This window comes from Procambarus clarkii, chromosome 10 (genome assembly GCF_040958095.1).
Source record: "Procambarus clarkii isolate CNS0578487 chromosome 10, FALCON_Pclarkii_2.0, whole genome shotgun sequence".
Lineage (NCBI taxonomy): Eukaryota > Metazoa > Arthropoda > Malacostraca > Decapoda > Cambaridae > Procambarus > Procambarus clarkii.
In genome coordinates this window covers 53,937,890-53,961,848 of record NC_091159.1, presented here as the reverse complement: position 1 = coordinate 53,961,848, position 23,959 = coordinate 53,937,890, and the positions used below count along the sequence as shown (strand labels likewise).

The 23,959-nt window shown below is 40.9% G+C and overlaps 1 protein-coding gene across 3 annotated transcripts; it reads right to left on the bottom strand.

Annotated features, from left to right (window-relative positions):
• Positions 1-8,930: 8,930 nt before the first annotated feature.
• LOC123774816 (transient receptor potential channel pyrexia) lies at positions 8,931-23,472 on the bottom strand. 3 transcript variants are annotated; one of them, XM_045769471.2, is made up of 5 exons: positions 23,254-23,472; positions 17,084-17,320; positions 16,010-16,277; positions 15,519-15,674; positions 8,931-12,236 (listed from the first exon to the last, which is right to left on the bottom strand). In XM_045769471.2, the coding sequence occupies exons 2-5, from the start codon at positions 17,122-17,124 to the stop codon at positions 10,032-10,034; spliced, it is 2,670 nt and encodes an 889-aa protein (XP_045625427.1). In that variant the 5' UTR covers positions 17,125-17,320; positions 23,254-23,472; the 3' UTR covers positions 8,931-10,031. The 3 variants fall into 3 exon arrangements, with proteins under 3 accessions (XP_045625427.1, XP_045625444.1, XP_069178178.1); XM_045769488.2 differs by having other exon boundaries at positions 16,010-16,274; positions 23,254-23,436; XM_069322077.1 differs by lacking the exons at positions 16,010-16,277; positions 17,084-17,320; positions 23,254-23,472 and adding an exon at positions 14,256-14,368 and having other exon boundaries at positions 15,519-15,655.
• Positions 23,473-23,959: the final 487 nt, after the last annotated feature.

The following is a 23,959-nucleotide window of genomic DNA, read 5'->3' as shown; positions in this document are numbered from 1 at the left end:
CATGTTTGTATCTTTTTTTCCTTTTTGTACATAGTGGAAAAAAAACTAATTTTTGTAAAAAGATCACATGATCAGTTTCTCTAATCTTCATTTTGCACAAATGCGTGTATAAATGTGTTTCACACATGTGAACTTCAGTTTAATGTACTGTACAATGATTTGGTCCGTCAAAATCACTTTCATGTTAAATTTTTTTTAATCTAAATCACTTGGTGTATATGTATCACATGAATATCGGTGTGTGTGTTGCTTATTGGTGAATTATTTGAGAATTGTATTGTGGTCAGTTTAAACAGACATGTCCTTAAATTCACCTGGGAACATTTTTGTGATGGATATAATGATTGCTGTACACTTTGTGGGCTGACTTTCATGAATACATAATTGACGTTACTGAATTTTTCAAATGTTCAGCATTTTATAATTACTGCATTTAATTAACAGAAATACAGTATCTACAAAATTGACATTGGAAAAATTAAGATGTTTCAGAATGCGCTGGTTGACTCGATGCCACAAAAATTCCATGCCATGTGGTTAAGCAATCCTAGATATTTGAAGTGAATGGCATAATTACCATATGTATAAAAAAAACCTTTTACTCAAATGTTTTACAATCTCTGTTCAGTATGAGTATATCACCAAATATAATGATGGGAATTCGGGGTAGAAATAGCTTAAGCTACTTTATCCCGTTGAGATGTATTTTCTTGTCTCAATAAACGTACTTGAACTTGAATAAAATCTATATGAATCACTTCCTCAAGACAATGATGAGGTAGCGAAGCTGGTCAGCAGCACCTCTACCGTAGAACAACCAGCACGAACTGGAGAGCGAATGATTGATTGATTGATGAAGATTAAGCCACCCAAAAGGTGGCACAAGTCATATTGCAGCAATAATATAAAAAAAATTATTGCTGCAATATGACTTGGTTTGGATATAAGCAAACACTGAAAATGCTTGATTATTACATTTACGGAACTTGGTCTGAGTTATGCATATATTAACCAATTGTAATAAAGACTATTGGGCTTGATTTTCTTTTACAGGGAAGCCATTGGTAATGATCTTTATTACTTGCACGTTTATCCAGAGGCTTGTCCATTGTACAGTACATACTGTTATTATGAGAATAAAGGCAACTGCAGGCATATTAGCCATATGGGGCAGCTCCTATTTATATATACCCAAACTCATTTATAATTATTTACTTTACAATTAAAACAACTCGGCAATCACATTACGTAATTAAAAAAAAAATTTTAATTTTGCCCCGAGGGGCGAGTATTGGGCAGCGCCACTCATCTTGTGAGTGGATATACTGCTATAGCAGCTTGTACAACATTCCCCAAAATGAAGAAAACCCGCTGGGTTGTTCATCTTGTCACTTGTACCCATACACAGCTGGGACTTGCTTAACTGTCTCAAGTGAACAGCTCCTCAAACAAGAAGATTAACATCTATCAACCCTTAAAAGCTTACGTTATCCTGTGGGTGCAAAATGGGGAAATCTTTTAAGAACAGTATCAATATTTGACAAAAAGTGTTTTTCTAACTCAAACAATGTGGGGTGTATTATTCTACACACTTCTGATGTCTCTCAGGTGTTCACATTCACGTAGATAGTGGTCAAGGCGGTGTCCATCACTCGCCACAGATTCTGCAACTTCGCTGATCAACTGTTGTTTCCATTCCATATCTCCATGGATATTTGTATCCAAGACGGATTCTCGCTACTACTAATTCTCTCCCTCATCGTCCTCCTCTTCGGCCATAATGATTGGGATTGCCAGCTGCAACCATGTTGTACCATCGTACAGATTCACTGGTTTGTGCTTCTATCCTCCTTTCCTCAGTTGTCTTGTCACGGTGATGTTGCCTGACAATACCTCTAATTTGTAGTAGAATCTTGGGTATGAAGTATTCAATATGGTCTCCTTCAGCAGCCAGCACATCTGCTCGTTCATTCCCACATATTCCAACATGGGAGGGGATCCACAGAAACTTGATGACTCTTCCCTGATTGGTAAGTACTCTCACAGCTCTTTTAATTTCATCGACTATTGCAAGATTTTCTGCCCGATTTTTACTTAGGCTTTGCAGTGCTGCTTTTGAATCGGTGCAAATCACTGCACCATTAGTGTTCCGTTCAAGAAACCTTAACGCCATAACAATGGCCGTTAGCTCTGCTTGCGTTGAAGAGGCATAGTTCTCAATACGCGCTTTTTCTTCATTTCTGCGTTGGAAAGTTGGTGCTGAAGGAGAGACGAGATGTTCTGATGCTGGTCCAGAGATAAGTGAATGAAGTTAACCACAGTATTTACAGTCCATCAAAATAAAGGGTCATTGTGTTCACATTATTAGTCATATACTGACATTAAAATTTACAATGTCAGTATGTGACATAACATTTTGTTCACTTTCATCCTGTAAACATCCCAGTGTAACCAAAATGCCTTAACATAGACATGTGTAAAAAAACATCGGTATATACAAAATATTAATTTATATTAAAAAAAATAAAGTTTATTTTACAGTACCTTCTGAGTTTTAGTTTATTTCATTTATTATGCATCACATATACATCTTGTGGGCAGTAGTGGAAAAGGTTATAGAGGCACATAATGAGCTCAGGGACTGAATCCAAAATATATTTGGTTAACCAAGTTACAGTGTTGAGAAGGTAAGGTAGTTACAGCTTTTAGTTAATATCAGCAATGAGAACAACCACATAGTCTCTTAAGCTAAGCAACATATATATGATAAGCTTCATAATTTCCAAGGTTATAGTAAACTCCTTTTTTGAAGCCAAATTCTATGGCTAACTTTCCAGGTCTTTATCATGCATTGGAGGCCAACATGAGATGGGCTATAACAGTAATTTTGTTGTATTTGTGTCTAGCATGACACTCGAGCATGTTACAATTATCTTAGAGTTTAATGCAATTAAATCTGATTAAGAATCACTTACATTGATTAATGTCAAATTTGAAGACTTACACATTTGAGTGCAAGAAATATTGTAATGAACAATATTTACAATATGGCTAATAGTTCGGTTTAAAGGGTCCAGTTGTTTATACGGAGCCATGACCCATTATCATGATAACTGCACGTCCAGCTGCACTCGTGGGGCAGTGTATTCACCTAGTTGTGTTTGCGGGGGTTGAGCTTTGCTATTTCGGCCCGCCTCTCAACTCTCAATCAACTGTCTACTAACTACTTCCCCCCCCCCACCCCACACACACACCAGGAAGCAGCCCGTGACAGCTGACTAACTCCCAGGTACCTATTTACTGCTAGGTAACAGGGGCATTCAGAGTGAAAGAAACTTTGCCCATTTGTTTCTGCCTCGTGCGGGAATCGAACCCGCGCCACAGAATTACGAGTCCTGCGCCAAATTCATGCTATTCAAATTCATGCCAAATTCACGCTATCTACCAGGCTACTCCTACGGTGTTCCCTACGGTGTAGGGAACAATCTGTGTATATGGGTTGAGAGAGAGAGAAAGCAGTGTAGACAAAGTATCAATATGGCTTAAGAGCCTCAAGACGATAGTTGGGCTGATCTTTAATGTGCTTCTTAGGTTAAAACGGAGGGATACAAATTTGAGAAAGTAATCTCCCACGATGCGGGAAAGTGCCGTTGGTGTCTCTTGCTACAAACTATAAATCTGATGCGTTCTAAGTTCAGTTTGTTTTAATTCGTTGTGGATTATGTTGACCTTCAATTAAAAAAAAAAAAGAGGGGGAGGGCTTTAACTCATGGATTAGCATATAAGTTAGCCTAAGTATGTGTATATATATATATATATATATATATATATATATATATATATATATATATATATATATATATATATATATATATATATATATATATATATATATATATATATATTATAAAAAAAAAGAATTTAAATAACGCAATCAGCTTCTTTCTCACGTAAACCAGTATTTGGCTTATAATTTGGACTAGAGAGAGTGGGTAGTTACATGACCCCTGACAACTCAACTAATGTAAACAACAACGAGGAAGCGCTGGGATTGGTGGGTTGCAAGCCAATAGGAAGGTCCGTGTGCCAGTCCAACTTGGACACTTGAGTGAACGGTTGGTTACTGATTGTATTACGGGCTATTCATACCCGTGCCACCTATTGGGTGGCTTTATCTTGATCAATCTACTGATTGTTGCTTCCAGTGGCGGCTTGTGTAGTGTGCACCCCAGTGACCCCGTGCTCATCTTGTGAGTGGTGGACGCTCAGTGGTCCAGGTGGTGGCCATGGCGCGAGGAGGAACGGTTGTGATCAATGGTAGGTCGTTACAATTAGTTTTTAGCTGAGGAAAGTCATGTGCTTGGACAAACATATCAAATTGTGACACTAGGCTCTCCACATGTCAGTTGCTTAATTTAGAAACTGTAATTGTGGTCGATCTTGAACCCATTGTTGATGTGACGATGTACATTGAATTTTGTAACTAGCTCATCAAATCAAATCAAATCAAATGTTTTCAGGTAAAAGTACATACATAGAAGATTAGTTACAAACATAATATTGGATTTATAGATAGAACTAGTACATACAATACCTTAAGCCACTAGTATGCATAGCGTTTCGGGCTCAAGATTGTAACTTGCTTAGCTAAATGAATTGTGGGGTTCAGTCCCTGAGTTCATTATGTGCCTCTGTAACCCTTTCCACTACCGCCCACAAGATGGGTATAGGGTGCAAAATAAATGAACTAAACTGAACTTGACTAGCTCTATAAAGTTCAACGACTGGGGCACTAAGATGCAACACAAAATACAAAGGTAGAATGGGTTATCTTAGACTCAAAAACATTTTGATACTGTTCCTTATTCACTCTTGTGTTGATGATATCCTCATAATGCACGCAGAGATTGCCAGTGCAGACTACTGATCACATGTCTCTGTATGACTAACCATCCTGTGTGATGGGGATTTTTCAGCATCACGTAGTTAGCTTTTTTGACACACTGTACTCCACTTCATATAGTCTAGGGTAGCTGTACAAATGCAGATGTACCTCATGTATTAATAAAAAAAAGTAAACCAACAGTTGGAATGCAATAAAAGAACATTAATGAAATTCATCATCATCCACAACTTCAAAAGCAAATAAGACAAAATTTAAAACTTACGAGAATTTAAAATGCAGCAAGAAGTACAATTTGGTAGCTAGGGGATGGGGGTGGGGGGTGTCTAACCAGATCAACCTTGGCCATCACACACACAGTGATGATGACCATTATTTATTTATTTATTTATTTATTTATTTATTTATATATATACAAGCCTAATCCTGAGCACTCCAGTTGCAAACTCTGTGAGCAGGAACTACGGCATGATCTCCCGCACTACATCACCGAATGCCCAGTTATTAGACCTTTCAGACCAGTTGGCATGAGGTACCTGGAGCTTTGCAATTACTTTATTCTCTCTCGTATTCTTGAAGATATCCTCACAGTATACCCAAAATTTGCCAGTGCAGGCTATTAAACACATGGCTCTGTATGACTAACGATCCTGCGAGATGGGGACTTGTATTACCACTGCTACCTTATTCAATCTTGTGTTGTTGATATCCTCTAAATGCATCCGGAGTCTGCCAGTGCAGACTGCTTATCACATGCCTCTGTATGACTAACCATCCTGTGTGATGGGGATTTTTTAGCATCACCTAGTTAGCTTTTTTGACACACTGTACTCCACTTCATATAGTCTAGGGTAGCTACACTAATGCAGATGTACCTAATATGTTAATAAAAAAAATATATATATACAAGAAGGTACATTGGATTTGTGAGGATACATTGGATAGTACAGTATTTACAATCTTGTAAGCCACTAGTACGCGCAGCGTTTCGGGCAGGTCAAACATTACATTCTAGTAAGGAGACTTTACTCCACAAGCTCCTTATTGTAATGAAAAAATTTCAGCTGAGGGTAACAAAAATCTTCACGGGACTATATCAATTCATATGTCATTTTTTAAGTACATCTGCATTGATATAGCTGTTATAGACTCATATATGAAGAGTTACACAGTTTGTGTCAAGAGTTAGTAGCTGTGTTACTAAAATCTCCATATCTCGCAGGATGGTTCGTCAGTATATGCCTGCAGCCTATCATCTCAAGCGTTCCTAATGTCACTAAACTGATCACATCAGTTTTGGGAGCCGCTTTGATTTTTAGTGTTTTAGTTTTTGGCCTCAGGTGATTTACACGTCAAATTGGATGTATCATTCGAGAAGACGGGTTAATGCCTGACCTAGTTCAGGCAACTCGTCAAACAGGACAGACCTGGGGCCAGATTCACGAAGCATTTACGCAAGTACTTAAGAACGTGTATTTCTTTCCTCAATCTTTGACGGCTTTGTTTACATTTATTAAACAGTTTACAAGCATGAAAACTTGCCAATCAACTGTTGTTAATGTTATAAACAGCCTCCTGGTGCTTGCGAGCTTATTAACTGTTTAATAATTGTAAACAAAGCCGCCAAAGATTGAGAAAAGATGAACAGGTTCGTAAGTGCTTGCGTAACTGCTTCGTGAATCTGGCCCCTGATTTCACCGAGACATTTAAGGTACTGAAAAATGTGCAATATAGCAAATCCACTCGAACCCATACTCCCGGGTTCGTGATGGTCAAGTGGATTAAGGCGTCCTGTAGTTACCAGTTGCGTTGCTCCTGGGAGTATGGGTTCGAGTCACTTCTGGGGTGTGAGTTTTCATTCGCATATAGTCCTGGGGACCATTCAGGCTTGTTCGCATATATATGTATATATATATATATAATATTTATTTATATACAAGAAGGTACATTGGGTTAATGAAAGTACGGAGACTTGAAGTTTTACATTCTTATAAAGCCACTAGCACGCATAGCGTTTCGGGCAGATCCTTAATCTAACATATAATTTTAAGAAAGTAATTTCTAGCAAAATTAAAAAATAATGTTTACAGATACATTGTAAGAAAGTATAAAAAAAATACATTGTAAGAGTATAAAAAAATAAATTATATAAAAAAAATTGATAAAAAAGAGTAGGTAGATTAAAGTAAATTTAAGGGTTATCCACAGGTACATTTTAGCATAATTTGAGGTTTATTGCAAGATATTATGTAGCAAACTATGTGTATAATAAGATATAAGATAACAGCAATGATTACAAAGGTGAAGTTGTATGGCTTAGGTACATACATTGGAGGATTGGGTAGCACTAGATACAGTGCGAGTTTCAAGAACTAGGTAGGAAACTATGAAGATGAAATTAGGTACTTTTTGGTTATATTTTTGAATGAGGCAAAAGTTTGACAGCTATTCAATTCGTTAGGGAGTGAGTTCCATAGAACAGGTCCCTTTATTTGCATAGAGTGTTTACACAGATTAAGTTTAACTCTGGGGATATCAAAGATATATTTATTTCTGGTGTGGTGATTATGTGTTCTATTACATCTGTCCAAGAAGAGTTTCAGAACAGGGTTTGCACTGCTTATTTCCAAGAAGGTACAATAGGTATGTGAGATTACATAAGATTTGAATTTTTACAGTCTTGCAGTGCCGCTAACACGCATAGCGTTTCAGACAGGTCCTTAATCTAACATATCAGTTAAGATGAAAATGAACATTGTAGCTAAATGTATATCAACATATAACTATAATATATATTGACAGAGGTGATTACACTGGTGAAGATATATATGTCTTACGTACTAATATTGGAAGAAGTGCGCAGTACTAGATACAATGTGTTTGAAGCACACGGTAGGAAACTATGAACTATGAGAATGAAATTAGGTATTTTCTTGTTATATATATATATATATATATATATATATATATATATATATATATATATATATATATATATATATATATATATATATATATATGAACTAAAGAAAAACTATCCCTGTCACAACCAAGACAGATAATGACCAATAGGTAAACATACATATTAATTACTACAAAAGTAGACTGTCACAAAGAATCTAGTGTACATCTCTAGCACTTGCAGCAATATACATTTTGGCAAACCTTTTTTGTATATATAATTCACATATATTTACATTTAATATTAAGTATTAACGCAAACCGTGTAAATCCAATTCATTCATTATTTAAGTTATGGCCAAAATGCTCTGTGTATATAATTTATGGCTTTATAAAATATACAAATACCGTACCTACTAAGTAACTAATTGATCTATTGTATATCTTATAAATTAAATGTGATTTTCTTTCTATACTCACAATAAAATCCTATAAATTAAATATAATTATTATTCTATAGAATCTATACTAACAATAAATAAAGCAGACTACTTGCATGTATCTAACTGTGGCATATTATAATAATCGTCACCTGACGAAGCACGAATGTACTGCTCACCCACCACCACACGTACTTAATCCATCAATCTTCTTGTATTTGAATAAATAAATATATGCTAGGTTGACAGCGTAATGGTTTTGTTTTGGTCCTTGTCTTGCAGTTTGAAACAAGACAGGAATGTTTTGTTTTTTGTTTTGTTGAGGTCTTTCTCGATGGATGCTGCCTGCAGGTTTGTTGAGGTCTTTCTCGGTGTGTGCTGCCTGCAGGTTTGTTGAGGTCTTTCTCGGTGTGTGCTGCCTGCAGGTTTGTTGAGGTCTTTCTCGGTGTGTGCTGCCTGCAGGTTTGTCGAGGTCTTCCTCGGTGTGTGCTGCCTGCAGGTTTGTTGAGGCCTTTCTCGGTGTGTGCTGCCTGCAGGTTTGTTGAGGTCTTTCTCGGTGTGTGCTGCCTGCAGGTTTCTTGAGGTCTTCCTCGGTGTGTGCTGCCTGCAGGTTTGTTGAGGTCTTTCTCGATGTGTGCTGCTTGCAGGTTTGTTGAGGTCTTTCTCGGTGGGTGCTGCCTGCAGGTTTGTTGAGGTCTTTCTCGATGTGTGCTGCTTGCAGGTTTGTTGAGGTCTTTCTCGGTGGGTGCTGCCTGCAGGTTTGTTGAGGTCTTTCTCGGTGTGTGCTGCTTGCAGGTTTGTTGAGGTCTTCCTCGGTGTGTGCTGCTTGCAGGTTTGTTGAGGTCTTTCTCGGTGTGTGCTGCTTGCAGGTTTGTTGAGGTCTTCCTCGGTGTGTGCTGCCTGCAGGTTTGTTGAGGTCTTCCTCGGTGTGTGCTGCCTGCAGGTTTGTTGAGGTCTTCCTCGGTGTGTGCTGCCTGCAGGTTTGTTGAGGTCTTTCTCGGTGTGTGCTGCTTGCAGGTTTGTTGAGGTCTTTCTCGGTGTGTGCTGCCTGCAGGTTTGTTGAGGTCTTTCTCGGTGTGTGCTGCTTGCAGGTTTGTTGAGGACTTCCTCGGTGTGTGCTGCCTGCAGGTTTGTTGAGGTCTTTCTCGGTGTGTGCTGCTTGCAGGTTTGTTGAGGTCTTTCTCGGTGTGTGCTGCTTGCAGGTTTGTTGAGGTCTTTCTCGGTGGGTGCTGCCTGCAGGTTTGTTGAGGTCTTTCTCGGTGGGTGCTGCCTGCAGGTTTGTTGAGGTCTTCCTCGGTGTGTGCTGCCTGCAGGTTTGTTGAGGTCTTTCTCGGTGTGTGCTGCTTGCAGGTTTGTTGAGGTCTTTCTCGGTGTGTGCTGCTTGCAGGTTTGTTGAGGTCTTTCTCGGTGGGTGCTGCCTGCAGGTTTGTTGAGGTCTTCCTCGGTGTGTGCTGCCTGCAGGTTTGTTGAGGTCTTCCTCGGTGTGTGCTGCCTGCAGGTTTGTTGAGGTCTTCCTCGGTGTGTGCTGCCTGCAGGTTTCTTGAGGTCTTCCTCGGTGTGTGCTGCCTGCAGGTTTGTTGAGGTCTTCCTCGGTGTGTGCTGCCTGCAGGTTTCTTGAGGTCTTCCTCGGTGTGTGCTGCTTGCAGGTTTGTCGAGGTCTTCCTCGGTGTGTGCTGCCTGCAGGTTTCTTGAGGTCTTCCTCGGTGTGTGCTGCTTGCAGGTTTGTCGAGGTCTTCCTCGGTGTGTGCTGGCTACAAGTTTCAAAAGCTTTAATATTATTTTTTGACTTACAGTTTGCAAGTGTCACGAATAGCTTCCTTCAACATATTTTCTATCTTTTCTAACTTTGCCTCAAATTTCTTTGTGTGTGCTATATACTCGGCCACACACGGCTCGGTGCTAGTCTCACGAGAGGTCTGGTTGGCTCTGGCAGTCAAGATGGCGGCCTGGACTGTACTGGCGGGGGTTTGATACCGAGGGCATTGCCACCTGCTGGATCGCTTCCTGTTCACATAAACATTCTCTTTGTGGTTAGTCTTGGATATGTTACTTAAAAATGTTGCCAGTCGTGGAAATAATCTAAATCTTTGTACAACACCGGTGAGCTTCTCAAATGTGACTAGGTACGATGCTTGCTTTGACAATCTTTCAATTTCACCAAGTCGCTCCAGGTTAGATATGTCATCGACAGCAAGGCCGATGAGAAGGTTGGCCATGAGGACGCATACGAGGAAGAGGAACACCATTAGAACAATGTAGCTGATGTAGGCAGTGTTAGAGTCCACCATCCCCGTGTAATCCAACTCTCCCACCATCATCATCAGCGTCTTGGCCAGGCTTCTTCCGAAACTGCCGAATTCTTCCTTCTCGTAAAACAATACCATAAAACTTAACGCGAACCCAATCAGCAGGCTAATAAATGATGCTATAAATTTAAGGGCAGACTTAGCAATTCGTGTGAACATAAGAACATGGGCTCCAAGGATGGGGAGCCGTCCACACAACATCATCAGCTCTACCCACCCGAAGAAGACAGATACCGCCGCCATTTGTCTCTCCACTGACAAGTGTGTACCTGGTGTTGAGTTTGTCTGGTTCATTATATTGGTCTCCAATCCGGGGACTGCTTTTATCAATAGTTCATGACCGAACACAACATAAGCAGAAGATACTAATGAAATAAATTTGGTTACTGTTTCCCAGTGCTTGAGGTACTTCTGGGGGTTACCAATAATAGTGATAAGCTCAGGCCACAGGATGACAAAGTACATAAACATGTGTAAAATGCGAAATACCAAGAGGCTAATAAGAGCCCTGGACATCTTCGATGTCTTCTTGTACGTAGAGACGATGTACGTTGTGTGCAGCAACAGAAAAATGAAGAAGCAGATTATTTTACTGTAAAAGAATAACTTAATTTTGCTCCATTTAATACCAAGAAAAGACTCTATGAGAGGATGTTTAAGGAGAGCTTCTGCTTCTGAACTGTTTAGATCATTCATAAGGGAACTTTGTATCTCACCCTTCTCCTGACACAGTATGCTCGAGTAGTCGAAGGTGACGCGGAAATTGGGGTCATGTTGGGGCTCGTCTGACAAATGAATGCGAGCATCAAACAGTCGTTTGAGAAGATCTGGAGCTGACGGGAGATAGGTGAGGAGCAGCGCACAGCGAGAAACACCTTCACTGTCTTCCCGTGTGAGGTGGTCACCGTTGTTCAGTAAAATTTCACAGCAGTCGATTGAACTGCTGCGAATGGCATAGAGAAAGGGTTCAATTCCCTCGACGTTTGGCATGGTGACGAGTTTATCGATGCGGCCTGTGTTGAGTAGGTGTGTAAGGCTGCTGGAGCAACCCTTGTAGCAGGCTCCGTGCACCACCGACTCTCCCCTCTGCGTCACCGCCAGCGGATCAGCTCCCATAGACAACAATCTTTCCACGGCCTTGGAATACCGAAAGCATGCAGCTAAAAAGAGAGGAGATTCTCCCTGATTATTTCTCAAGTTGACGTCTACTCCAGTGTTAAACAGCATCTGAAGAATTTCCAGGAGCGTATCTTCAACAACCTTATCACATGCCTTCACAATGGCCGCATGCATGACGCCGCCACCATTATAGCTACGAGAGTGCAACATCTCGCTGGAAACCTTGTGCTGCAATAAAATACTCAGAAGCTCAGTGCTGTGAGCATGTGCAGCCAGATGCAGAAGAGAGTCCCCATTCTTGTCCACCACGCTCATGTCTGGTCTATATTGCATCAACATCTTAGTAGTGGTGACATCTCCACGCCTCACTGCAGCCTGGAGAGGTGTATCCCCTTCAGCTTGTATTTTATTTGTACCCCCTACCTTGGTAGCCACTGCAGTAGATGGGGGCATGAGCTTAGCATCCGGCGAGGCCCCAGCCTTGAGGAGCTCGGCCACGCCCAGGTGCCAGCCCTCACTGACAGCAACGTGGAGCGCTGTGTTCCCATGACCGTCCACCGCCTCCACCTGTGCGCACATGACACCCGTAAGCACTACCTCATAATCTAAACAAAAGTTATACAAAATGTATAATAAAGAGCTGTCAGTTAAAGATAAAACATTTATTATACTGGATACGAAATTAGAAGCTATTATATTGGCGATGAATTTAACAATTTTATGAACGTATTACGATAATTTTGAGGATACTAAAATTTATTTTAGTTTTGGAGTGGTGGTGAGGGTTAGCGCGGTAAATTGCGCATTTGTTGATACAATGTACAATGGGCAAATACTTTCAAAAAGCAGCATGAACAAATATTGTCGAGGCACTGCAGATTTGTCCCTAGAGGCCACTGGCAGCCTAGTGTACAGTTGGGCATTGTGTCTTGAAATTCACTATTAATTTTGTGTCAATTTAAGGACTTGCCTGAAACGCAAATCGTGTTGAGTGGCTTTACAAGAATGTACCACTTAATCACCAAAATGTGTACTTTCACAACACTGCAAACCACAAAAGTAATTAATCTTTTAACCCATGTTATGGGTTTGCTGAAAATACAACCCGCCTTACAAACCTGCTCAACTTTTTGGAGACGGTAACCATCTACTCAGACAAAGGACTTTCGGTAGAAGTAGTATTCATGGATTTTGCTAAAACTTGTGATAAGGTAATATATAAAAGACTAGCAACGAAATTACAGGCGCACGGAGTAAATAGTAGAATACTAGAATTGACAAAACAATGACTAAAACTAAGAAAACAAGGGTCTTGCTAAACGGGAAGGATTCTGAATGGAGAAATGTGTTGAGTAGGGTGCCACAGAGGTCTATTTCAGGACTAACCCTTTTTCTCATATACATCAATAACATAGATAAGAATATTACAAATCTCATCATCAAATTTGCAGATGACACTGAGATTTATGCTAAAGTGGGAAGTGAAAATGATATTGAGGCCTTACAAAAATATCTGCATGAACTCCACAAATGGTTATAAGACTGGTAAATGCTTCTTAATATCGAAAAATTGCAAGACTTTGCATGTGGGACATAACGACCCACGCCATAACTACCAAATTAATAACATAATATTATAGCATATTGATGAAGAAAAGGACCTTTGAGTCAGGATTCACCTTTCACTAAAAGTTCCACAACAGTTGGAAGCAGCCGTAAAAAAAGCTAACCAAACCCTAGGAATAATGAAGCGTACCTTTGACTTTAAGGAATAGAAAGTTGTTAGTCAACTGTATAAATCTCTGGTACACTTGGATTACTGTATCCAGGCATGGAGACATCATCTTCAGAAATACATAGCTGTTCACGAGAAAGTACAACACCGGGCAACAAAAATAATTCCAGAACTAAATCAACTCTCATACTTTATTAAGTATATTGTACTTAATTTATTTTTAATTTATTTAATTTAATTTATACTTAATTTATTAAGTATATACATACAGTACTCATACAGATTAAGGAAGGGTTGAGGGCCACAGGGCTAACAACACCGTAAACAAGGCATGACAGAGCGGATCTCACCGAAACTTTTAAAATACTGAAAAATTTTGAGGATTCAGACAATTTCTACAGAAGGTCAGATGTAACACAAACAAGGAGCAACGATTTCAAGCTCAACAAGTTACAGTGTAGGACTGAAAACATGAAATGCTTTTTCACCCAGAAGTTATAAACCCATGGAACCGCCTACTCGCCGAAGCCGTAAACTCTGCTAAACTTTAAAGTCCAACTGGAACAATTCATCAGGAAAAATGGGAAGTGGGGGGGGGGGGGGAGGGGGAAGGGACCTTTGGCAATCCTCCAGATTACTGTCCTCGTCGAGGCCACTAGAGTGTTAGTGGCCCTCAGGTAAATTCAGGTACATATAGTACAGAGTACTCAAATAATTTGGAAAGAAAATAATTTGCTTGATTACGTTAATTAAGCTAGTAAATCGAAGTGCTTAATTTCATACCACGTTTTTATACTCATGCCAAGGCTACAGTGTTGTGGTGGCTGTAGTCGTAAAAGATAAGCCATTACCATAACAATTCCATTGTCTCGTTGACTTGTTGTTATCAAGGAATCATATCTACACGTAGAAAGCTTCAAACCTCTTCGCACCCAGCTGAGACAAACTGGAATCTGTGCATCATCTGTCAAGAGGTCAAGATAAAATATCTGATACAAATAGTTAATGTGAAGAGCGGACGCATTTCCCTGGCAGAACACTTAGTCTAAGTCACCGATCGCGTTATCATGGAGGGACGCTGCAACTAGAGGAGCGCGACGTAAAGACCTGGGGCCAGATTCACGAAGCATTTACGCAAGCACTTACGAACGTGTACATCTTCCCTCAATCTTTGACGGCTTTGGTTACATTTATTAAACAGTTTACAAGCATGAAAACTTCCCAATCAACTGTTGTTATTGTTATAAGCAGCCTCCTGGTGCTTCGGAGCTCATTAACTGTTTAATAATTGTAAACAAAGCCGCCAAAGATTGAGAAAAGATAAACAGGTTCGTAAGTACTTATGTAACTGCTTCGTGAATCTGGCCCCTGGGACACTGAGCCTCTCTGGCCCTTCGCACGTCTGCTCACTTCAGGTGCCTCGTATTTTGGGCACGGAATCGACTAATCCGTAAAAAATTATTCGTATAAGCAGATTTAAAACATCATAATATTGACGTATTCTATGCATCCGCCTCTATTGGTGGATTGCTAAAGTTCGTACGTTTCTGGTTAAGCCAAACAGTTGCACTGCACTCACTACAAATTCGTGTTTAAATTCAATATACTAATACTGAATGGATCACGAAGTAAATTCTAAAGATACAGTCAGAAATAAGATATAGTTCAGCCAGTTAGATGCAAATGCATCAGATTTCAATCATCAGTTTCCGAGATGGCCCAAGAGACATTTCCGTCTGCAGGTAACCTGAAAGACAGACATCGACATCACGCCTGCAGCACTTGCTATCTCCCATCTGTTAAGTTCAACAGTATCAAGCACAAGCAGGTTAAGCAGCCGCCTATAGGACCACTGACATGAAAATGTGAAGATTTTTTAAAATAATAATACACAATTGATTCCAACAAAGGAAGAGATGCAGCAGGTTGTAAGGGAGCGACCTACAGGGACAAGACACTGCTTCCAAGCCCAAATTGTCTATACTCAGAATCAATTAATAAATTAATTATTTGGATTTCATGTGGAGGCTGTTCTATATATGTACACGAGAAGCGGGCCCAGTATACTGCCTTGGGGGACTGCAAGGATAGATTGTACCGCTCTGAAGGCTCACCTGAGCGCTATTATCGAGGAGCAGTTTGAGAATAGCCACATCCTGGACGTGGGTGGCAGCATGGAGGGGCGTCAGGCCACCACACTCCTCCAGCGTCGCCTGCGGTGTCTCCACCAGCAGGTGCTCCACCTCCTCCACCTCACGACGCTGAATCGCCTACGGAATAAAACTATATATCATTGCATGAACAAAGAAATCATCAACGTGATGTTTCAATGAGAAAATCAGTATGAGCAGTGAAGAGGATTCGAACCTGTACTCTGGGCACTCTTTGCTTGGGAGTACCCAGTACCTTCAAGATACTAGGTACTTCCTGGACCTTCAGGGTACTCACCCCTCCCCCACCTTCAGGAACTCACCCCGCTTTCAGGTCTTTCAGGCCCCTCACCCCCACCTTCAGGTCCTCATCCCCTACCTTTACCCTTAAACGTTATAACAAAAAGAACGTCGCCTTCCTGACAGCTATATAACGTCCGGTCAAACGTACGCACCGAGAACAGTGGATGGACCGCCTTGCAAGTATCCTCTGGTGCCGAGTCGCAGACGTCTATTGCTGTCATACTCATGCTCCCATTGGAGCATCTACCAGCTACAGTGGCGTGCCCTCCGTTAGAACCCCTGGCAGGCTTCACCTCCACCTCATCTAGCTCCTCCCCTTCCTCCAGGTTCTCTTCTATCACTCCGTGCATCCCTCGGGCGTGCATAGACTTCCATCTGCCGGAGTTGCTGATGCTGATCCGGAAGTTCGATGTCTTTCTGCTGTTACATGAAACAGAAGCACGAAATTTACGAAATTGAAAATTGAAACGAAATTGAAAACGAAAATGGCACGAAGCTCGTGTCATTAAGGGGTTACAAATATTGACCATAACGTATGCATTATTGTTTCAATTATTTTACGTGTATATTAGTAGCTTACTATAACTAACCTGTTATAACAAGAAGAAAAAAGCAGCAAATCTATGCATTTTAATGGCAATTTTATATTATTATCATTGAAAGGGATTCGAACCCGCCTATAGGGTACGCCCAAGCTAGCGCCCTAGACCACCACGCCAAATGGTGACAACAATGCAATCTGAGATCCCACTCAATCCTCTAGGATTCCTGAAGCTTACAAATGAAGCCTAATCACGATCTTAAGCACTGCCCCCCCAAGCACTCTGGCTAATGCCCCAGTAGTAGCTCACCGCTTCGCGTCAAATAAGCAGTCCCCGTGGCGTAGTGGTAAGATATTCGCCTGGCGTTTCGCTAGCGCTTTGGCCTAGGTTAGTATCCTGGCCGGGGAGGATTTACTGGGGGCCAATCCTTAACTGTAGCCTCTGTTTACCCAGCAGTAAAATGGGTTAAACGATTTGGCGTGGTCGTATTCCGGGGGATATTAGGTTTAAGGACTTGCCACTAGCGTGCTAGTAGCTGTCCAAGAATGTAAGAACAATATAAGCATATTGAAATTACATTAACGTGATGTATCAATGCGAATTGATAGAATTCTCGTTGATACATCATGTTAATGTGATTTTTTCATTGAGTTCTATTATTATTAGGACCATAATTATAATTACCGTCCTCGCCAGGGCAAGATGCTGCTGACGTATCTGAACATGTTTTAGCCTCGTGCTCCTCCTGTCGTAGCCTCGTGCTCCTCCTGTCGTAGCCTCGTGCTCCTCCTGTCGTAGCCTCGTGCTCCTCCTGTCGTAGCCTCGTGCTCCTCCTGTCGTAGCCTCGTGCTCCTCCTGTCGTAGCCTCGTGCTCCCTCCTGTAGACGCCCCGACGCTTCGGGTGACGGGTATTTAGCCTCCCTGAAATTTATATAATAATACAGATGATGCTATTGTGTATTATTAAGGATACACGCCATGTCCCTGATGTATAAAGAGCGAGCGAACTTAAGTCGTATGTATGGTCTGGTATGGTATACTATAATATGGTATATATGTAAAGAAAAAGAAGTCTGTTATAAGATTTTCAATGTTTCCATTAGCCAATGGAGAGACAGCCCACGAGGTCTGTTAAGCATCCTTAACATGAGTGAGGGAGGTGCATATCATCCACAGCGCACCTGTAGAGAGATAATGTTTGTCAAGCAACAACAGGTGCGCTGCTTGTATTTTTAACTTGGCGTACCGGAAGGCAGGCCGTCCGGTCCCATTATGGTCAGTAACTGGATGGGACAGTCACAGCCCTGACAGGTGAAACGGTTATGGCACACCCACTCCACTGTCACAGCCACTCTACTGTCATCACTGTGACTAACACTTCTCTGTTACACTCGATTCACTGACTGTAACACCCATTCAACTGACTCACCCACTCCACTGAATGCCACACCCATTTCACTGATTGTCACACCCACTCCACTAATACTCTCCACTGTCACACCATCTCCAGTGACAGTCACATCTACTCCACTGTCTCATGATCCACCGTTGAGGTGATGTACATGGACTCAGCATAAGGAAAGGAATAAAGAAAAAACAGAAGGCCTATAGGCTTATACGAGGCTACTCCTATTTATATCCACCCAAACTCATCCACATATACATTTGTAAGCTACGCTTGCCAATGTGGTATTAGTTCAAATACTACATGTAAGATTGGCCCGGAAACTGCAAGCACATGGAATTATGTTAAAACAATGGAGTGGCTAAATAATAATAATAATAATAATTTTTATATTTACAGGAAGGTAGAATGGGCTTGTGAAATTACATAATATTGGTATTTTTACATTTTTGCAAAGCCACTAACACTCATAGCGTTTCGGACAGGTCCTTAATCTAACATATCAGGTAAGATGAAAAGGTACATTGTAGCAAAATGTTATATCAACATATAACTACAATATAAGTTGACAGAGGTGATTACACTGGTGAAGATATATGTCTTAAGTACTAATATTAGGGAAGTAGGTACTAAGATATAGTGTGAGTTTGAATCAAAAGTAGGAAACTATGAGAAGGAAATTAGGTACTTTTTGGTTTTACTTTTGAATTAAGTATAGGTTAGACAATGTTTTAATTCTTTAGAGAGCGAGTTCCATAGACTAGGTCCCTGTATTTGCATGGAGTGTTTGCACAGATATAGTTTGACTGGGGATATCAAAGATAATTTTATTTCTGGTGTGTGTGTTTTATTTCTGGTATGGTGCTCATTGATAATATTGTATCTGTCAAGGAAAAGTTTCAGATCAAGATTACCAGTTAGGAACAAGGTTTTGTACATGTAAATAGCACATGAGAATGTGTGGAGTGAGTGTATGTTTAGCCTGTTACGGGACTTAAACAGAGGGGCTGTGTGTTGCCCCTCTATAACAAACTGTGTCTGAAGACACAGTTTGTTATAGATCTGATAGCAAATTTTTGCTGAGTGATGATGGACTTGAGGTAGTCTGCAGTGGTTGAACCCCATGCACAGATACCGTATGTAAGAAAGGGATAGATTTGCGCGTAGTATAACGAGAGGAGAGCAGAGTGGAGAACATAATTCCCAAAATAAACACAATTAACAGTATCCGTGGCGGAGTAATAAGACATTTGCCAGGCGCTTCGCGAGCCCTTTGGCCAGGGTTCGTATTCTGGCTGGGGAGGATTGACCGGGCGCCATTCCTTAACTGAAGCCTCTGTTCACCCAGCAGTGAATGGGTACCTGGTTAAACGATTTGGCGGGTCGTATTCCGGGGAAAATTAGGATTATGGACCGGCCCGAAACGCTATGCGTGCTAGTGGCTTTACAATAATGTAAAAACTCTTCTATACAGTATATATAAAATAAGAATAAAATAAAAATGTGTTGTATGTGGGTGCTGAAGTTCAGTATCTTGTCTATAGGCCAAGGAAATTTCCTTCAGTTTTATTACTAATGTTAACATTGTGTATCTGAAGTTGAATTTGATTTGATGATTTACTACCAAATAAAATGTAGTATGTCTTCTCTATGTTTAGTGTTAGTCTGTTGCTTGACATCCATGAGTGGACTTTTTTAATTCATTATTTACAATATTATTTAGTGTGTGGGGGGTTGGAGGGTCAGAATATATAATATTAAGGTAGTATCGTCAGCAAATAGTATAGGTTTAAGAAGGTTAGAAACATTTGGCAAATCACTGATGTATAAAAGAAACAGACGAGGTCCTTAAGATGCTGCTCTATGACACTCTTACAGTTAATGGGCTGCTTGATATAATCTGCACAGCCTCTGATAAAATTGAGTTCCCAGTTGGGCACTTCAGTGATCTGAGAAAGGCCTTTGATACTGTAAACCATAACTACCTTTTACTTAACTTCACCATTATGGAATCCGAGGCCTTTCCTGAATTATATTCGATCTTATCTTAGTGACAGACACCAATATGTAGTCATCAATGTTAAAACCTCCCCCCACTCTTCCATTAATAGTAGGAGTGCCACAGGGCACTCTACTGTGGCCCTATGGGTCCTTGGACCCATACTGTTTCTTATATATTAGTATATTTTGGTAGCAGTCTTTCTTGTAAACATGTTGCTAAATATGACCGAAAAAGTAAGATTAATAATTCTAACACGAATTTTCTCAATATTTCTTATGTTTCTTTTTACTGTCGATGGTAATTGACAAATCAATTCTCCAACATTCATTTTTATTTCTAGTCTGACGCGACGCCTGAACGCGTTTCGTAATTACCTACTACATTTTCAAAGACTTTAGTTTACACACACAACTGTAACCTGTAAACACGCCAAAACAAAGAAACACGTTTCTTATATATGTAAATGATCTTCCAGATGACATAGAATCATTCCTCTCATTGTTTGCTGATGATGCAAAAATTATGAAGAGGATTAAGACGGAGGAAGACAGTATGAGACTACAAGAAGACCTAGACAGACTGAATGAATGGTCCAACAAATGGCTACTAAAGTTCAACCCAAATAAATGTAAGGTAATGAAACATGGCAGTGGAAACAGGAAGCCAGACACAAGATACAGAATGGGAGATGAAGTCCTTCATGAAACGGACAGAGAGAAGGATCTAGGAGTTGATATCACACTAAACTTGTCTCCTGAAGCCCACATCAAAAGAATAACATCTGCGGCGTATACGAGGGTGGCTAACATCAGAACAGCCTTCAGGAACCTGTGTAAGGAATCATTCAGAACCTTGTATACCACATATGTAAGACCAATCCTGGAGTATGCGGCCCCAGCATGGAGCCCGTACCTTGTCAAGCACAAGGCGAAGCTTGAAAAAGTTCAGAGATATGCCATTAAGCTATTCCCAGAACTAAGAGGCATGAGCTACGATGAAAGGCTGTGGGAAATGCATCTCACGACACTAGAAGACAGAAGAGTAAGGGGAAACCATGATCACTACCTACAAAATTTTCAGAGGAATTGATAGGGTAGATAAAGATAAACTGTTTAACACTGGTGGTACGCGAACAAGAGGACACAGGTGGAAACCGAGTACCCAAATGAGCCACAGGGACGTTAGAAAGAACTTTTTCAGTGTCAGAGTAGTTAACAGGTGGAATGCATTAGGCAGTGATGTGGTGGAGGCGGACTCCATACACAGTTTCAAATGCAGATATGATAGAGCCCAGTAACCTCAGGAATCTGTACATCAGTTGATTGCAGTTGAGAGGCTGGACCAAAGAGCCAGAGCTCAACCCCCGCAAGCACAATTGGTGAGGGCAGCATCTTAGGACCTCTCCTATTTCTTATATACATCAATGATCTGCCTAATGACTTTAACATTCTTAAACCTATACTATTTGGTGACGATACTACCTTCATGTACTCAGACCCCAACCCCACACACACTAATGTTATAAATAACGAATTAAAAAAAAGTTCACTCACGGATGACAACCAACAAACTCGCACTGAACGTAAAAAAGACCTACTACATTTTGACCAGACTACACACTAGAAGGTGAAGCGACGACGACGTTTCGGTCCGTCCTGGACCATTCTCAAGTCGATTGTGGAATCGACTTGAGAATGGTCCAGGACGGACCGAAACGTCGTCGTCCCTTCACCTTCTAGTGTGTGGTCTGGTTAACTTACTATAGCAACGTTATTGTGACTCATCACCTACTACATTTTATTTGGAAGCAAACCATCAAATTAAATTCAGCTTCAGACTGACAATGTTAACATCAGCAACTAAAAATGATGGAAAGTTCCTTGGCCTATACATAGACAAGAGACTCAACTTCAGCACCCACATACAATACATAACCAAAAAGTTAAAAAAACGGTCGGTATTCTTTATAAAATCAGATATGTTCCAAACTCTGCTATCTTCTCATTATACTACGTACTAATCTATCTCTATCTTACATACGGTATCTGTGTACTGGGTTCAACCACTGCAAAACTACCTCAAGCCCATCATTAAACAGGAAAATTCTGCTATCAGAACAATAACAAACTCTGTTTTCAGGCAACAGACAGCCCCTCTGTTTAAATCCCTATATATGCTAAACATAAACTCACTCCACACATTCTCTTTGGCCATTTACATGTACAAAACCTTGTTCCTAAATGCAAATCCTGATCTGAAACTCTTCCTTGATAGATGTAACAGAACCCATAATCACCACACCAGAAATAAATATATCTTTGATATCCCCAAGAGTCAAACTAAATATGTATAAACACTATGCAAATAAATGGAACACTATATAAACACTATGCAAGTTTATGTAACTCACTCCCTAACGTATTAAAAAGCTGTCCAACCTACGCCTTACGCGAAAGTAAAACCAAAGCGTACCTAATTTCATCCTCATAGTTTCCCACCTGGTGCATCAAACTCGCATTGTATCTTGTGCTATCTTGAGGTTATCTTGGGATGATTTCGGGGCTTTTAGTGTCCCCGCGGCCCGGTCCTCGACCAGGCCTCCACCCCCAGGAAGCAGCCCGTGACAGCTGACTAACTCCCAGGTACCTATTTACTGCTAGGTAACAGGGGCATTCAGGGCGAAAGAAACTTTGCCCATTTGTTTCTGCCTCGTGCGGGAATCGAACCCGCGCCACAGAATTACGAGTCCTGCGCGCTATCCACCAGGCTACGAGTGCTGCCCACTCCTCCAATATATGTCCCCAAGCCAAATAGCTTCACCATTGTAATCACTGCTATCAACTTATATCATGATTGTTATGTTGAACGCAAATTTTACTACAATGTACCTATTAATAATCCTCAAATTATGCTACAATGTACCTATAAATTTTCTTCAAATTTTCTTTCAGTGTACCTGTTAATATTCTTCAAATTTTGCTACAAATGACCTACTTAAAATTTTGTTAGATTAAGGACCTGCCCGAAACGCTGTGCGTGTTAGTGGCTTTACAAAAATGTAAAAACATCAACGCTATGTACTCTCATAAACCCAATTTACCATCTTGTATATAAATGAATAAATAAATAAATAAATATATAAATGTTAGAGTGGGGGGGGGGAGATTACTTTTTGGCTACATGTTGATGGTTAGCAAAGTCAATGGTTAGAACAACACGAGAGAAATAGATGAGATCTGGGAACAATGATGGGTCAGAGGGACGCAAGAAGCACTTCAGAGGACAAGCAGTGACCTACTGATACACACTTGTGGAGGGCGTGGTGGAGGGAAACCTGTGGAGGGTGACCCCGTCCCCCCGCAGGCCGGGAGGAGAGCTCACAAGGGTTGAGGGAACACAGGTAGACAAGAAAGCTTCCAACGCCGTGAAGAGTCACCTGGTACTTACGGGAGCTGTATTGTCGACTCTCCGTGAATCTCGGGTGGACTGACTCAGTCAGGTCTGAGGAGTCTGGCGTCCCGCCCGGACTGGTCCTGGCCGCCTCCTGCTTGGGTAGACTGAGGTCTGGCGTCTTTAATTGGGAGAGTCCGCGGGCACGACGTGGGCCAACAACGGATGTGATGTGAGATATCCAGTGCACATCTGCCCATGAAGCACGAACACAGTCCTCTGAGAAAGAATTATGCAATTCTGCTCTTATTGCGTGCTTCCCAAGTCGTGTTTTCCGAATTGAAATTCTTGTTTTAGAGCCAATTATTAGCCGTTATGGATTAACTGGTTGAAGCTGTGAATAATGGTCGTTCCACGACCTGTGATTAGAGATCATTTCGCTTGTTTGCCACTCTCACTACATACAATTATCGTTGTTTGTTGTTTAGATTCAGCTACTCAGAACAAAAGTTCCAAGTAGCACGGGCTATGGTGAGCCCGTAGTGGACTTACCTGGCACAGGAGTGGGGCTGTGTTAGAATTATCGTGTTTATTTACATTTTCTGTCTCGTGTGTGGGTCCACCGTCCACCTGCGCCTCGCTGTGTTGTCTCCTCACCTGGAGAAGACCGCCTCTGTCCGTTCTGCGTCTTATTTAACTCAGGATTTTGTATGTTCTGATCATATCCCTAATTCTTTTCATTCTCTCCTCCTAAGTCAGCATT

What these genes read in the sequence shown, in the direction of transcription:
- LOC123774816 (XM_045769471.2), bottom strand. Translation starts at nt 17,124, where the DNA reads ATGTTCAGATACGTCAGCAGCATCTTGCCCTGGCGAGGACG. An exon ending in ATCTTGCCCTGGCGAGGACG is followed by an intron (nt 16,278 to 17,083) that starts GTAATTATAATT and finishes TTCATGTAACAG; the next exon opens with CAGAAAGACATCGAACTTCC. An exon ending in CGGTCCATCCACTGTTCTCG is followed by an intron (nt 15,675 to 16,009) that starts GTGCGTACGTTT and finishes TTTATTCCGTAG; the next exon opens with GCGATTCAGCGTCGTGAGGT.